This window comes from Pangasianodon hypophthalmus, chromosome 6, assembly GCF_027358585.1.
Source record: "Pangasianodon hypophthalmus isolate fPanHyp1 chromosome 6, fPanHyp1.pri, whole genome shotgun sequence".
NCBI classification, from domain to species: Eukaryota; Metazoa; Chordata; class Actinopteri; order Siluriformes; family Pangasiidae; genus Pangasianodon; species Pangasianodon hypophthalmus.
This window is the reverse complement of record NC_069715.1, coordinates 2,452,854-2,470,356: the sequence shown is the minus strand read 5'-3', so window position 1 is coordinate 2,470,356 and position 17,503 is coordinate 2,452,854. Positions and strand designations below refer to the sequence as shown.

The window sequence follows — 17,503 nt, the reverse complement described above, 5'->3', positions numbered from 1 at the left end:
AAAGATGGTTGAGAGACAAAGATGTGGAAAAGAAAATGGTAATAGAGAATGATGAAAAGCAGTGAGAGAGGAAGAAAAAAAGGATGAGAAGGAGAGAATGGGATAAAAAAATACAGGGAATACACAGAAAACCAATAAGGAAACTGTTACTGTATTTACTAATTATGAACATCACGGAGCAATCAAAACATTTCTGCGACAAAGTTCTGGAAAAATATGAGTTCGGATTTGGGTATAAAAAGTTATTCCAAAATGTGAACATCCCAAAGAGTGACATTAAATCTGTTATTTAAAAAAAGAAAAGACTATGGAACAACCGTGACCCTGCAGAAAGTCAGTGAGGGGATTAGTCAGAGAAGCAACACCACTGTATCCTATATACAAAGTAAGTAAATAACTTGGAATGGCTAAAATGTGAAAAATGGTGTGTGTGTGTGTGTGTGTGTGTGTGTGTGTGTTTGTCAGTGATAAATTGGAGTCCCAATGCCTCTCTGCTGGTGTCACACAGTGAGGTATGAGAGGACCCCGAGCTGTCACTGCAGGCTACCTCAGGTCACTTACAAATCCTCTTGCACACACACACACACACACACACACACACACACACACAAACAAAGTTTGTGCACATTTCACTAATTAAAAGTCTTTCACCTGCTGTATATGTAAGATAATATATGTAAATGTAATGTGAATGTAATATACAGTGTACAGTGGCGTGCATAAGTATTCACCCCCTTGTTACAACAATATGTAAACACACTACTAAAGCAAGTTTAGAGCCGAAATGTGAAACGATCTTGACCCAGCCTGTGCTCTTCAAACATTCATTTATGAAACTGAAGAAAAATAAAAAGCCTCCGAAACAAACAGGAAGTGAAAATGCTGGTATTTGGATAACTAGGCACGATAATCAGCTCATGACCATAAATACAGAATGCAGAGCTCAGAAAATCTCTTGAGAGCAAAAGTTTGTGTACCCCATATTGGCATTTGGTTTAATAAAGAAAATCGTATCTCTATTTTGCAGTTGATCTTAAAACATTGTTAAATATGAACCATATAGCAAAATATATATTAAAAAATTCTATATAATCATTTATAATAGTAATAAGAATATAGAATCATTATAAAAGCTCAAGAGAATTTAAGAGGATATTTATAGCATGTTCAGGTTCTTTTTATTACAATTGTTTGGTTATTAATATCTACATACACTCTATGACCTTTTTGTTACATCTATGAACTTTTTACATCTATGAAAATTATATAAACTACAAATTATGTTTTTTTTCCAGTGAATATCAGCAGCTATGTGATTTAAGTATATAAGCTTCGAGAGATGTACAAAAGCTGACATTTTCCAGTCTTAGTCTTTGTTTTATTTTAAATCCAACGTGCTGGAGCATCGAGACAAAACAGCATAAAGCTTTAAGTGATGTGTAGATGTGTAGAATAATACAATAACACAAAGGCTCTACTCACCCTCCTGTGCTTAGGCTAAGCTTGGCTGGATCCAGACCCTACACACACACACACACACACACACAGGAACAGTTTAATACTTGAAGAAGAAATGAAGAAAAACTGCACCACTTCATCACAGCTCACATGCACAGCGTGTCTGAGAGTAAAACACAGATCATAAATCAGCTCTTTACTTTCCACATAATCAAAATATCCGTCAAGTACTGACCCCAGATCAGCGCTCTACACTCATCGTGTATCTTTTTTTCATTATATTACAGTAGATAGTATAAGTAAGGAATAAACATTCTGTGCCACACTGTTATACAATAGTATACACTTATTTAAATAACTTTCTTCCCAGATTCTCCACAACATTAATTGTTACTATAAATGTATAAAAGTATGCCATGTCAGACTTTAATAAATAAATAATTGTAAATGTTGGCAGATTGGAGTTATAGGAAAACAATCAGTAGGGAGGAAACAGTAACTCCACTCCATCAGGTATGTTCTACACACATCCTGATCTGCAAGTTGTGAAAAAGGGTAAAGTGCTGTGTCCTTATTTCAAATTAATACAGTATCTCATTATATCAAGATTTATTTTAAGCTATTATTTTGAGTAATCTCATTATTATCTCATTGTTTCATTGTTTCAGTATATGTTGTTATTTCTAGTTATTATCTCATTATTTCAAGATTCTATTTCATTATTTTGAGTTATTAATCTTGGAATTATTTCAATATATGTCATTGTTTTGAGTTATTATATAGTTTTTATCTGAATATTACATGGTAGATATATGTATACTTTCTATATTTGTCATTATTATGAGTTATTATCTCGTCATTATCTCATTATCATCTCATTGTTTCAATATGTCATTATTGTTAGTTATTATCTCATTATTATCTTGTTATTGTCTTGTTATTTCAATAGCTGTCATTCAGTCGAGTTATTATCTTGTTATTTAGTTATTTTGAGTTATTATCTCATTATTATCTCATTGATTAAACACCTCTGTTCTTTCTTTTCAAACTACTAGCTCACAGTAATACATAAACAATGCTATCAAAAAAATAAAAATCAATCCACACTCCATTTAGCTTCCTAAAGCGTTCTTCATTTTGTCCCTCTGGAGAACTCTTAAAGCCTCTATTATGCAGAACCCATAACACGGTTTCGTTTTCGGGAAAGTTTCCAAGTAGAACCTTTTGAGGATTCTACCAACCAATAACCGTCCAAAGAACTCTTGAGGCACTGAGGCAGATGCTTTTTTTTTCTCTAAAAGAGCATAAGGATTAAAACTGACAAGCTTCTAATAAAAATGCATAAAAGACTAAAACACATGAAACACATGCACACACACACACAAAGACAAAGAGAAAAGAGTAGAGATGTAAACCTGTGTGTCCAAAGCAGCGCTGTCTGCAAGGGGGGAAAGTGACAGGAGGAGAGAAAAAAGACAGGAACAACAAAATTAACTGGAGTAGTGAGACTTCCAGAGGCGCTGATCTTTAAATTACACAAATTACACACTGTTATAATGATTCATGGCTGACGGGAAAGGGCCAAACAGAGTGAGCCAGCGGAGTGAGTCATATACACACACACACACACACACACACGCACACTAAATCATCCTTTGCTCCATTCTGTATGTTGTGTTTTATCACATAGAAAGGCTTGTCTTGTGTGTATATATATTATAACTTCAACAAAAAAAAAGAAAATTATATTTCAATTATATATTTATTTTAATAACTACAAAAATGAACACTATATTAAATGCTGTGCATAAAAAAAATATGTAATTAAACTTTCTGCAATTTTAAAGCTATAGTACAAAACTCCAAATCATATAGAAATATTAGGGCTGAGAAAATATAATAATTGATATTGTGATAAATAAATAAATTCTCTCACAATATAATATTCTTAGATATTGTTGATCATTTTTATATACACTTTTTGTATATTTATATGTATATTCTTTTATAAAGTAGACTAAAGATAATTTTTTATATTTTATTTTGGTGTTACGTTCTGATTTGGTATTAAATATTTTAATCAATCAATAAATAAATAAATAAATAAATCCCCCCTCCCTTTTCAGTGTTAAATTTAATTTATTTATTTTATTATTATTTATTTATTTATTTTAAAACTTACATATTAAATAAAAATGACATCAGTCTCTGTTTTTCCAATATTTTTGTGTAAGAGTAAAACATTTGCACATGCCATTGCTGAGTGTTAGTTTCATTTAGTCAACACACAACAAAGATAAAATGAATCACGATCCTTAAGGATCTGTTCATAGTGGTTTAATCATTGATGTGATTGGAGAGCACGCTTCGATCCCTAACACTCCTCTCCCATTTAAAAACCTCTCACTGTAAATATGAATCACACACCGCTGAGATGAAATAAGTGTGGTTCCCACAGAAACGACCCCTGGCTAGGTGTAAATTTTATACAGGTTGCTGTAAAAAGTGTAGTTTATGATCAGTTGGTGCAACGCTCCTATATTTTGTTCAGGAAGTTATGATCATCCAGCACAGGAAATGTTCACACTGTATATGTGGATGTGCTTTACATGTGGCGTCTTTAAAAGATTTGGGTTATTTCATATATTGTAAGAGCATAAAACCTGTCAGCTAACAGCTCCTCTCATACTGCTTATACATCACATATGTGTAAAAAAATGAAGCTGTGTTTTACAAGTGAATGTGGCACTTTGAGAACACGGACTAGAGTTATAAGCAACTTCTGCCTTTCAGTAAACAGTAAACTTACGGTATAATAAGGAGAGGTAGTAAAAGTACCCAAGGTTAAACCGTGTCTACTACATATCAGAATAAATAAATCTGGTAAAAGTTTACATACAGCTTCAAATTCTTCACTCAGGTTAAAGTAGACAAGTCGAACAAGGCAACTATGGGGATGGGGGATCCTTCTTGTTACTAACAAGTATGCCAGAAATACCATTAAAATATGCTTCAAACAGCAAGGAAGCTATTGAGGAAAAACTATTTCGGATATCTGACCTTGCTGTGACCTTGACCCTGTTTGGATAAATAACAAAATCTAATCAGTTCATCTGCTGGTTACAATGATCAAACATTCTACAAACATTCAACCACTCGCTCTTGAGATACCGCGCTAATGGGAATCTTGGACAGATGGACGGAAAAACGAAAACACAATGCCACCACCACTCAGAAGCAGAGGCATAAAATGTTACTACAGGAGTCCCTCAGGGGTCAGTACTCAGTCCACTCTTGTTCCTTCTGTACACTAAATCACTGTGACCAGGTTTCACCTATCATCACTATGCCGATGACACACAACTAACTATGTTTTGATCTGTTCCGGACAATGACATTTTTAATCACCGTTTTTTTAATGTTAGATTCCAAGCAGGGAAAAATCGATATCACCCAAGCATGATGTAAATACAAAGTGTACATAGCAGCAGATAGATTATTGTCAGTGATATTAGTGCTCATTCTCACTGTCACATCTGTTAAAGTTTAGATTTGTTGAGGAATTTAGACCAGCTCCACAAAGCAAAGGTTGTATTATGACTTTACAAATGTATGATTCAAAAGAAATGCAGTGATGTGGGAAAATTGATTAGAAAGTAGATTTTCTTTAGAAATGTAGGAAGTAAAAGTTCTAAGTGCTGGGTGAAAGAAAAACTCAAGTAAAGCACAAAAGCTTAAGTATGTCAGACTTTGTACCTTGTTACTTTCCAATTATTTGGGAATTTCCAAGAAGTTAACAGGGATGGAGATAGAATTTCAGGCTTGTTTTTTTCTCTCCCAAACATCAGTTATGTCCGTTAACAGGATGGATTATGTATTAAAGGTTTTGTATTCCCAAATGTACAACATTCCTAAAGCCACCACTTCTTTTCCGCTCTCTGAAGCATAATGACACTTTTGCACTTCCCTATTGAAAAATCTCATTATCTTTATAGCAGCAAAGGTGTTACTGCAAGAGGTCAAAGGTCAGGAGCTTGACCCTTGTTGATTTACTCTTGAATGAAGGTTTTAAGCCTTCAGAGGACTGCTGCTGCAATTTACTAATGCGAGTCACTTTGGTTAAAAGCTTCAACTGTAAAATGGGAATGAAAAGGTTGCAAATGGCTGAACCTTTAATGTCAACATGAACATCATTTCGAACGTCTGAGAGTCATTGTCATGTCCAGTGTTATCAATTTGTATGAAAACTCTGTATGAGAACTTCAAATACTTTAAATTTTAATAATATTTATGTATTTACCTGCTAAAAACCCCATGTTTAACTGTTGTCACTAAACCAAACTTTTTGGCTGAATGACTCTTGCTGCTTGATGTAGGTCTTCGCCTAAGGGTTATCAGAGGTCAAAGTTTCTTCTAGCTAGCCATCTTGGCTACTACTAGCTTATAATTTACCTTTTTTTTTATTGCTGATTCATTTTTTTCTGCAAATTTACACTATAAACATGGACAAGTTGGATTACTTTATTAATTCTTTTTTTTTTCCCCCAAAATGCCTTTGGAGTAGAAACTAGAAATGAACTGACTAAGCATACATAAATTACACAATGTTTACAATGCTTGCTCTTTGGAAGAGACAGAGCACGATTGCAGACTTGAAACACAAGTTTGAAACAAATTAGAAAGTGTGAATGGTGTAAAATTTGTTTTAGCCCTACCATTCAATATCCAGACCAGCCATCACTAGTTATAGGCTATTTAATATTCAGTGGAATTTCATAAAATAATTATGTCACAGATTATTTTACAACATATGAATTAGTAAACATATACAGCAAAAGTAAGAGAAAAGGAGTGTTGTTACCAAATTTAGGAATGTCTGAATAGTTCCTGGGCATTTAAGGGGAATTTGACAGCACAAATAAAAAGTAGCATTTGCCAGAAAAACAGACGGTCTGTATGTGTGGTCTGCATATATAGTACAGTTCTGCCTCCACTCAGACCATACATATAGACCGTACACCCTGCAGTTAATTGGCTATAAGGTAGCCAGTGATCACTCGAGTGTACTTAGTCCTGTGGCTTGTGCTAAAACTTTACACACCATTGATGTTTTGAGAAAAGATTGCCTTTTTGAATAAGAAATTGGGAAAAAGCACGAGTTCATAAACAGGTAAAAGAAGAACCAGCACATAAGTTGGAAATGAAAGCTGAAATTCTGATGGAACGTCTCATATTCATCTTTTGATCTCAAACCCAAAAGTCTTCAGTGTCTAGCAAAAACAAAAGAATTGGCCTTGCTGTTCCAATACTTTTGGAGAGGACTGTATATTGTGAGCAAGTCTAACCTGGTTAGCGAATACCCTTGGGAGTGTGGATTAGCATCTGAGTGATGTACAGTAGCAGCTGAGTGATGATTATCCCCACAAGAAGAACAATTCATACGAGACACTGCTGCAAAAAATGCTTTTCAAATATCTGGAAGAGCTTTAACACTGTCTCTTAGATTTTCTCACGTTTTGGTTTTCCACCTTTCCTCCTGTCTGTCTCTTTCTATCAGCCATGAGTTGTATGTTATTTCCTGCTCTAATTAGCTGCCACATGAGGAGGACACAACAGTGCTGCTAAACGACAGCCACTGGCAGAAGCAAAGTTCAGAGTTTTCAAATGTGGTTGCTCTTGTTGCCAGTGAATAAATCAGTGCTTCCTCAACTTCAGGGATTAGCATTAATCTTTTTTAGAGTTCACCCTGGGTTGGGTTTGCCATCAAGATGAGTCGTAGGGCCTCGTTAAATTAATTATAAGGCAACTGATAGTAAATGAGGAAACACAAAGGTGCTCTAAGGTGCCAACTCCTTCCCAGCTCTTTGCAAAGTAAACACCAGGAGTCAGTACTGTTTGTCAGCTATACAAGAAGTATTGTACATTGGACAATGGAAACATTTGTTCATTCACAGACTTATCAATTATTATTATTATTATTAATGCTGACATAAATTCTAATTACTCATTTGGCAGAGGGTTAAAGGCCTTGCTCAGGCTTGGTGGTACTGGGATTCAAACTCACAACCTTACAATCAATAGTCCAGAGCCCTAACTGCTGAGTCTAATTCCAGAATAATCTGATGGAATGAAGCAAATTTGTGACTTGTACCATTACCGACTTATTCTCATTCATTCATCTTTAGTAAGTGCTTTATTCTAGGCACAGTGGATCCATAGCCTATCCCAGGAACCCTAGATGCAAGGTAGGTATACACATATAGACATTGCAGGGCATTGTGCACACACATGTCGACACTCATTCACACCTAGGGCCAATTTATATTCACCAATCCACCTACTGGCTGTTTTGGGGATGTGGGAGGGAACCAGAGAAGCCAGAGGAAACCCATTCAGACATAGGTAGAACATGCACAGAAATTTGAACTCAGGATTGAACCAGGCGCCATAGAGCTCCATCCAAGGAAGAACATCCACAGCCATCTTTGCAGGTGTGTGTTGCTCTCTTTTACCCATTTGGTAGGCTACAGGACTGCACCTTTTAATCAGCATACATCCACTTATGCTAAATGAACTCCTACAGAAGTCTCCGCCTGATTAAGTTTAATTGTTCATGAGCTAACTGAACACTGGAGAGTTTATTGTGATGCTTTGCCTGCTCTAAAATTCCCAAATCTCATAACCCACTCTTCAACTAATTCCCAGGTCCTGAATGAGTTGAGTTAGATGTATCATAGTGGAAATATGAGTTAATAGTGAAGATGGGGTCTGATTTGTAAAACAGAGCAGTATACTATCACTCTTCTTGCTGGGGATGAGAGCATGCAGTGTGAAGTCACTGTGCTTTCTGAATGTATGTTTCACATCTAGGTCAAGAGCTGGCAGATTGTAGAGTGAGTAAGGCAGGGCGGAAATTCCCCGTTGCTTAGATTGACTGTAATAAACTCCACACCACTCAAGTACTCTCAACCAAGGCATACTGTCAAGTTTGTTATACTCACACAAAGTAGTCAGCCATTGCATTCAGATACTAGTCTATCTGTGGCTGAAAGGAAACCATTGAGTCTGGTAATGACCTACCAGATGACCCATTAAATACGTTTTCTCAGTAGTAATCACTAAATCAATGAAAAACATGAATGGAATGTTGCAATTTTACTAAATTAAGGGTGCTTTCGCACCTATAAGTCCATTTGCTAAGTTCAAATCAAAGCAAAATTGATACCTTTGGCTGGTTTTGGTTTCACACTAATTGAACAAACAAAAAAGAGAAAATGTTGGCAAAGGCCTGAAAACATACTCATTACACTTTTTTATTCTTTGGTCAGATGGAAAACAGTAAACAAACCTTTAACATGTATGTAGAGAAATCAGAAAAATCATCAAGCCAACACTAAATAAATGACTAGATAAGTATGTAAATGACTAGCTTAAAAGGTTTGTATATCATATCCCACGTTTATTTTTTCTTTTTGTTTGTTGGTCCAAATTTTGAGAACACATTTTGCTGTTCTACAACTCTGTCCTTTGGCTCAATTTGCACCTCGCGGCTCAGTTTAGCAACTACAAGATCTACAAAAACAAGCTGCAACCCAAAACGTATAACATGTTTGATTCACAGTCAAGTTGTTTTCTTGCCGCAATCAAATAGCTAGGGTTAGAGTTTACTTGGAAGTGGACCAAGATGCTCTTGGATCTGAGTGCGATTGCTGTGTCCTCACATGCCTGAAGAACCACACCAATGGGAAGAACATACCAGGGTTCCATTCAAATGGACTAAATGCTTTATATGTGAAATGTAATGGTATGTTCATATTTTCATCTCGGTGAACAGTAGCAATACTGTTTGCTGCATTGGTGTCCACCAACATCATTTCTGATTGACTGAAATACTATAATACCACTATCCCCACCACCACCACACACATACAGACACACACATAAATCAATAGCAAATTTAAAAGGCCCAATATCATCTTCCACATCAAACAGCTGCAGTCAGTGTTTAGCCCTTTCCCAGACTACCTTCAAAGCCTTCAAAAGAATCTGAGGTTTCCTGCATTAAAGCACGGCCACTCAGACATGATTTAGTCAGTGACCCTCTTTCTGCTTTTTACTTTCATTGTGGTTTAGAATCGTAGTCTGACCACAAAGTGCATCCTGCCAAATTAGATGAAAACAAAAGGAATCTTCTTTTAAGCCATCATTATTGCTTATCAGATCATAAAACCTGCATCTGTATTAAATAATTATCTGGAGGTCAAATGAGCAAGTCCTTACCTCCAGCCAGAATCTGCTGCTCAAGCTCAGCCATTTGCTTCCTATATGCTCTCAAAGCAGCTTCTTTAAACGTTGGTCGTGCCCTTTTCTTGGGGGCTGGTTCTTCCACTGTTGCCGGAGTTTCTGTGACATTTTTGTTTTCGTCTTCCTGAGTCACAATTACTTTGTCCTCCTCTGCTCCTTGTGCCTGTGCCATGTCTTGCAACTCTGCCTCAACTTCTGCTTCTTCCTCCTCTTGTTCATCAGCCTCCTCTGTTTCTTCTATATATTCAATCATGGCCTCATACTCCTCTCTGTCCTCAGTCATCTGGTTTTCATCATAGTCCTCACTGTATTCTTCATCATATTGCTCATCTAAGCTGCAGTCATATTCCAAAACTGGGTTCCCTTCTTGCAAAATGTCATATTCTTGTGAGACTTCGTACTCATCTTCTTGGTACTCTTCCTCTGCCTCATTGGCATTTGTTCTGTTCTCGAGGGTGGCTAGCACCTGCTCCATCACTTCAACATAATGTGTCTCATTGTCCACAGGTTGCTCCGTGGTTTGTTCATCTTCATCAGCTTTATAGTAGAAGGGTTCATTGTAGACATCAGAGTCAATAGTGGTGCTGGAATCGTTGGCTGTTGACTGAGACATAGTCCTGAACCGGCCTATAAATGGGATAGTACTTGGCTCTTCAGCAGGAGCACTGGAGCTTTGAGATCCCTTATTCCAGACAACTTCCAGAGCTGATTTGGCCCTCTGTAAGGTGGAGCCAAAGCCTCCAAAGCTGAAAGTTTTTTCAGACAAGTCTATGCTCAGCCTGCTGCTCCAGGATTTGGGGACTTCTTCAACCTTTTCAGCCCTGATCTCACTCTGGCTACGGTACATACTGGAAGACTTTTGGTTTTGCTGGAGTTGGTTCCCCTTACTCTCCTGTCGTTGCAGAGTCTGCGGGGCAGACTCTGGCTTGGATTGTGTTTTCGGCTTGGTCTTAGGCTTCTTTTCTGGTTTTGGTTCTGGCACAGGTATTTGCACTTGCATGGGTTCTATTACAGCTTCTATCTCAGGTTCTGGCTCAGGTTCTGGTTCGGGTTCTGGTTCAGGTTGTAACTCAGGCTCTATGTCTGGTTCTTGGGTTGTCTCAGGTGTACTGTCAAATGTCAAAAAGGTCTCACCTTCAAACTGCAAATCGACCTCAAGGCATTTTGTAATTTTTTCAGGGAAACCAGGGTTAGCAGCAGGGTCAAATGGGCTACTGATTTCGGATACTATATTTTGTTCAGTTGAGGCATCCAAGCCTGAGTCGGCTCCTTGTTCAAGGTGATGCCAGTCTTTCCAAGGTGAAAGGTCACCTTGGAGAGAAAGTTGAGAACCACTATAGTGACTTCTGTCCCCTGATATACACACCAGACCATTACTGACACCACTGTCAATGGTTTCAGTGGTCTCAACTTCATTGTGCTCCACATACGGTGGGTTTTCCTGACTGAGAGTTTGACTGGGTGGGCTTGCATACCAGGAAGAAGCCATGTCTTCCTGTTTACGCTGCCAGAGCTCCTGATCTGATGAAGAGAGCAAGGAGCATCCATTAGCTCTGCTAAAGTACTGGCTTTCAGAGAAATCTTCAGAGTAAGATGGGCACAGTTTGGAGCAGTCAGATTCTGAGCGACTGAGCTTAGGAGTAGAGTAATCACTCTGGGAGAGCCATCCTGGAGTCATGTCAGAATAGTAAGATTTGTTTTGCTTGTCATCATAAACAGCATCATCAGCATAATGCACCGAGTATGTGGTGTCATCTGTAGACCGCCTGTGATCATGAGACTTTTTTTTGTCAGATTTAGTTTTCTGAGGTGGTTTGGGCACAATTGCATATTTGTTTTTGTTTAATTCATCTAGTTCTTTATCACTGTCCATTGAGTCCCAGTCATCACTCTCGGCCTTGTCTTTGGCACTTGACAGTTTCATGTCCATGCTTTCATAAGTCTGAGAAGAGGTCATCCCCCGATCTTTCTTGTCTTTTGACTCTTGTGCAAGACTGTCCGTTGAGATTGAAATTCCAGTGCCTTTGAGCTTATAACACTTTTTCAAAACTAAATCCCTGTCTTGAGGATTTGAAAAAATAACTATAATAGGACGAGGTTTAGCACTTGAACATTCTCTTTGTTGTCCCAATCGATGGGCAAGTTCAATTTTAAGTGTCTTGTGTGCTTCAGCAAAACCCATTTTCTCTTTTAAAATGTGATAAATGAGTTCCTCGGTTCTTTCAAATTTTTCTTCAGGCACGTTTAGGAATCTCAAAGTAGCTTTGTTGGTCTGGTGGCTTAACTGCCTGATGTAGTCATGGATGTCTCGTGTCTCTCGTCTGGATTGCACAAATCCTGAGCGAAGCTGCTCAATTTCACTCTGCACCACCTCCACACTGCTGGAGATCTCATCGATGGAGCTTTTCAAAGCATTAACATGTCCTCTAAGCTCTGAAAGCTCCGACTCAATCTGGCTGATTCCCTGAAGCTCTTTGAAGATCATTTCCATGACATCTTGGGTCTGACTGATGCAGCCTGTGGAGCTGGATCCTGGTTCCAGGGTGGTTGTTTTCTGCTGCCTCCCAGCCCGATCCAGAGACTTGCTCCTAATGCCAAGTGTCTTTCTCCAGGTGCTAGCCTCTGAGGAATCTGAAGCAACACATTCTTGGCTCTTCTTCCATTTTCGAAGCTTTTTCAGAGCACCTAGTCGGAGAGTGTGGAGACTGCTTCGCTCTCCACGTTCACCCTCTGAGCTGCCATCAGAAGGTGCCAAACTAATCATACTCTTCCTATTCCTTCTTACTGGCATTGTGTAAGCTTTTTGTTCATCGAATCTATGGACAAGTTTGGCCTCGTTTAAAGAGTCAGTGTAACTACTATCAATGGATAACACTTCATGAAATTCATTATTGTTCAGTAGAAGAGCATTCTTTTGCAGTCCATTAGCAATTGCTACACGATAACTGAATGTGGGAGAAAGGGAAGAGCAGTCGTTCCTGCCGTCGTCTTCCTCAATAGATAGATTGCGTGCAGAAGAACATTTAGATATCTTTTTAACTGTGCTTTTAAATGTGGTGGAAAAAGTCTGATTTCGAGCATGCAGTTCAGGGGATATCTTAGGATCTTTTTTGTTTTCGCTACTCTCTTTCTTTTTTGTTGTATTTGCCAGTTTCTTTGTAAACATTCCTTTGCAAATCTTAAAAATGTAAGACGATAGCTTTTTTACATGGGCAGAAACCATGGAGGGCAATAGATTAGTGTGTTTGCATTCCAAATGCAGCAATGAAGAACTGGTGTTAAATCCAGCTGGGATAAACAACCAACAGACCAAAACCACTTTTTTTAAAGTTAACCCTGAGGGATAAAAAAAGAGAAAAGAGACATATGCCCTTAGAAGCTGTTGTGCCAACCAAAAATGTCGTATATCCTTAAAGAGGAAGAAATCCAAGCGTCTTCTTTACAGATAGCCTTGTGTGTCTGTAAAGAGAAAAAGAAATATCATTATGTCACAATGAAACAAAATGATCATAATATATTGTTCCTCTAAATCCCAATACTACTACAAGGTGCTGCATTAACTCTCAGAATTCATTTATTCATTTATCTTCAGTAAGCGATTTATCATGGTCAGAGTCAGGGTGGATCTAGAGTCTATCCAGGGAACACTTGGCAAGAATCAGGAATACACCCTGGATACTATACCAGTCCATCTTATGGCACCATACACACATATTGCCTTGAGTCACCAGTCCACCTACCCACATGTTTTTGGGAAGTGGGCGAAAACTGAAGAACCTAGAGGAAACCTATATGGACACAGGGAGAACACGTATTCAAACCAATGTTTACTAAAGCTCTTCAAACTCTTACAAGAAAGTAAACGATTTTAAATAGCATGACTCAAGTAAAAGGTTTATGTTCTAAGCTTGACTCAAGTAAAAGTTTTAAGGTCTGAGCACAATGAGTAAAAGGTTTAAGGTCTAAGCATGTCTCGAGTTAAAGGTTTAGGGTCTAAGCCTGATTTGAGTGAAAGCTTTCAGATCTAAGCTTGATCTCAGATCATCCACTCAGTTTGGGCAGAATCAGTTCATGATTATTAACTCAAAAACTGTTTTTCTGTGAACAAATTAATTTTTTTGGAAAAGCAGCTACTCCATAGCAGACACAATTTTCCAGTTTTACAGTGTTAAATCCAAACTTCTTTTTAGAATTAAATTTTTTTTTTTCAAACCCTTGAAACAAGATTTATAATGGGTGTTAATTTTGTGACCAGACTGATTAATTTGTTTATCTGTTTCTCAGTTGGTTAGGAACTCGGTCCTTCAGTGCAGACACTCTGATTTATTGCTATTGACTGCTGTGCAACAGTTCCAATAAAAGTAAAGCTCATTAGACCTTCTTCCTGTTCTCTTTCTTCCTCTCTTTCTTCCTCTCTTCTTGAGAAAACTAGCCAAAGGCAGAGAAGTATCAGGATTTATCCTTGTATCACAATTGCATGGGTTTGTGCAAGACATTGGTCACGTGGATAACCTAAAACCACTCTGGATTTACATCTTTAAGAGCCTTATGTGTCTTGTGCACCACAACTATCAAAATCATATTTAGAACAAAATCAATGTTCTAAATATTTGCCAAAAAAGCAAAAGGTTCCAGAGACTAGAGAGAGGAAAAGAAAGAGAAAGACGAGCCCCACCCACCTACTACTACCCTTTACGACTTCTTGCTCATCTTCCATTCTGCCGTCACCCCGAGTACCCCCTCCCTCCCCTTCCTTCCCATTTCGCCTCCAATCAAGCATCCAATTACTACCTTTTACTTCCTCATCCACTTCCATGAATTAACCAAAACAATCATGGCCGCCCAGGGTGTCGACCGAGCCCGAGTACTCAGCCGAACGCGTGCTAATTCCTCTGTGTGTATATAATACGTAACGCCCATGCCGGATATATACGCGACATTTCCCTTGGATCAGGAGGATTTCTCCAGTGGAGGTTCGCAGCATTGAAATTTGACCCCTTGACAACACACGAATGGTCGCCTGTATATGTGTGTGTGTGTGTGTGAGTGATGCATGAAACCACATCGATGTGTCTCATGCAACAGTGAGAAATTGCACGCAACAATGACATGCATGCAAATCCTTTCCGAACTGTTCCGAATTATTCCGTAATAAATCTTAGTGTCATTCCAGTGCAGCTACACATCCAGCGTGAGAAATTCCAGATGATGTCGAAGCAACAAGAAGACACGAGCTGCTTGAATCAAAGGAAGAAAGGAAGAATAAAAGGAAGAGATGAAGAAAGGAAAGCATACCTGAAGCGTTCCTTGGAAAAGTGTGATAAATCCAGCCACGTTATTTTTGTGAAGCTAGCACGCAGGAGGCGCTGCAGGTTTCACGCTAAACCACGGAGATGACGGTTAGCGGAGCATCCTCAGTATGGACAGATGAGAGAGACAGAGAGAGAGAGAGAGAGAGAGAGAAAGAGCTCTGCAGCAGCAACAGCATCCTCTTCGAACGAATGAAGACAGGCACGCTGCGCTCTTTCGCCTCAGCTCCTCGTCCTTCTCTTCTCTCTCTCTCGGTTTTCCATCTCTTCCCTCATTCAACCTTGAGCTGATGCCCGTGAATGCAGAAGCATGGTTTTACTCTCCTCCTCTCTCTGTCTACCGTTCTCTCCCGTCACTCTCTCACTCTCCTGTCCCAGACTAGAGAGGCAGACAGCGTGTCTGGGACAGAGGAAGCCCCCCTGCTTGCCTCTCTGTGTGTGTGCGTATGTGTGTGTGTGTGTGTGTGTGTATGTTTGAGAGAGAGAGAGAAAGAGAGAGAGCAAGATCCGGGATGAGCTGAAAGCCCTAAGGAATGAGGCAGCTTCACGCTTCGCTCTCATTCAGAGAGAAACACACGTGATACTGAGAGAGAGAGAGAGAGAGAGAGAGAGAGAGGAGGGGATGGAGTGATGTAGGGATGGAGAGGGAGGAGAGTAGATGAGAATGTGTGTGTGTGTGTGTGTGAGAGAGAGAGAGAGAGAGAAATGTAGATGAACAGAAGAGATGCCTATAATGCCTATTTCTATCTATCTATCTATCTATCTATCTATCTATCGATTTGTGTGTCTGTCTATCTGGGTCTTCTCAGTTCTTCTATCTCTCTCTGTCTCTCTCTCTCTCTGTCTATCTCTCTCTCTTTATTTGTCTCTCTTTCTATCCATCTTTCTCATCTGCCACTCTCTCCCTATTTCTCTTTGGCTCCTTGTCTTTCATTAGTTCTCTCTCCCACTCTCCCACTTTATCTCTCTCTCTCTCTCTCTCTCTCTCTCTCTCTTTCTCTCTCTCTCTCTCAGTCATAAAACTGAAACTGTCCTCAGAAGATTAGAACCCACAACACCACTATAATATCTGGCTCGTTTCCCGTCACCTCTCCTTCTATCGCTCGTCTCACTGCATCCGCTGCAGTAATTAGATCACTGAACACCACAATGTGCACTTTACACCATTATTTCATGGTAGAAATATATAACTGTACAAGTATGGAGAATAGATCCACACAGCAGATTCCTGCCTGATCCTACCTAACAAATAAACCTTCATCTAGTTAGCATTAGCCTCTGCAGAGCTTAATGCAGTACTCTAGTTGTTAATCTTGCCTATGTTATTATATTTTCCTGCAGCTCATCCCATCATTGGCAAAACAAGATGATAAGAGAATCCAGAATCGATCCTATGACTCTTCAGGAAAATCAGACTTCCAATAATGATCTGAAAACATCATTAAAACATTCCAGAATACACATATTTATCCCAGGACATGTTTATATCTAAAGCACTTGAAGATTTTGAGCTCAAAAAGGAAAAGCGCTCTATAAATTATAAATAAAAGGGTTCCAGAAGGGTTCCTTCTCCTACTAGGAACCATTTGTGAAAGGAAACCTCTCTGCTGTAGAGTTCCTTCTAGAAGCTGTATGGGTTTCTCCAGCATGACAAACCCAGGAACCCTTTAGGGAGCTATACATATACAGTCAGGTCCATAAGGTGAATGTTCTTTAATGGCCGAGTCAGTCACCTGACCTCAACCCAATTGAGCTGCTTTTCACTTACTGGAGACGAAACTGAAGGCAGAAAGAGCCACAAACAAGCAGCAACTGAAGGCGGCTGCAGTAAAGCGGCAAAGCATCTCAAGAGAGGAAACTCAGCATTAGATGATGTCCGTGGTTTCCAGACTTCAGGCAGTCAGTGACTGCAAGTATCCAAGTATTCAAAATAATCCTAATATTTATGATGGTCACTTTGTCCAATTACTTTTTGAGCCTGTGAAAATGGAGAGACTCTGTAAAAATGCAATATTAATTTGAATTGAAGCTGAAAGTCTACACGTCATTCTCATCTTGATTTCTTCGTTTCAAACCCATGGTGGTGGTGTACAGAGGCAAAATTCTGAAAACTGTGTCACTGTCCAAATACTTATGGCCCTGACTGTATAACTAATAGGAATTTACAACAGTATTTTCTAATAATCAACGATGTGGTGGTGTGATGATGCGGAGTTACGGTTACCATCCTGAAGTCCCCAAATGTTACAAACTTCAAAAACCTAAAGTTCTAGCTTTACCTCTGACTGTTACAAAGCGCTGACACTGGAGACTCCTTCCATAAATTTTTAAATAAATGTTTCCTCACAGAAAACTTCACCATAGAAACACTTACGCACATTTTGTTTTTCTTAATCTGTTTATGTGGCGCGTCCATCATGCAAGTCCCTATA

The 17,503-nt window shown here is 38.8% G+C and overlaps 1 protein-coding gene across 4 annotated transcripts in view; it reads right to left on the bottom strand.

Moving 5' to 3' along the window:
- Nucleotides 1–15,641, bottom strand: part of LOC113534663 (protein unc-13 homolog C) — a 187,428-nt gene extending 171,787 nt beyond the window's left edge. For 3 of the 4 annotated variants that reach the window (XM_053234713.1, XM_026927613.3, XM_026927612.3), the window contains exons 1-4: nucleotides 15,058–15,641; nucleotides 9,739–13,221; nucleotides 2,874–2,896; nucleotides 1,483–1,520 (exon numbers count right to left, since the gene is read on the bottom strand). In XM_053234713.1, the coding sequence (XP_053090688.1) occupies nucleotides 1,483–1,520; nucleotides 2,874–2,896; nucleotides 9,739–12,985 (3,308 nt within the window). In that variant the 5' untranslated portion in view covers nucleotides 12,986–13,221; nucleotides 15,058–15,641. Of the gene's footprint in view, nucleotides 1–1,482; nucleotides 1,521–2,873; nucleotides 2,897–9,738; nucleotides 13,222–13,502; nucleotides 13,551–15,057 lie in introns of all 4 variants that reach the window. The other variant, XM_053234714.1, reaches the window with a different exon arrangement.
- Nucleotides 15,642–17,503: the final 1,862 nt, after the last annotated feature.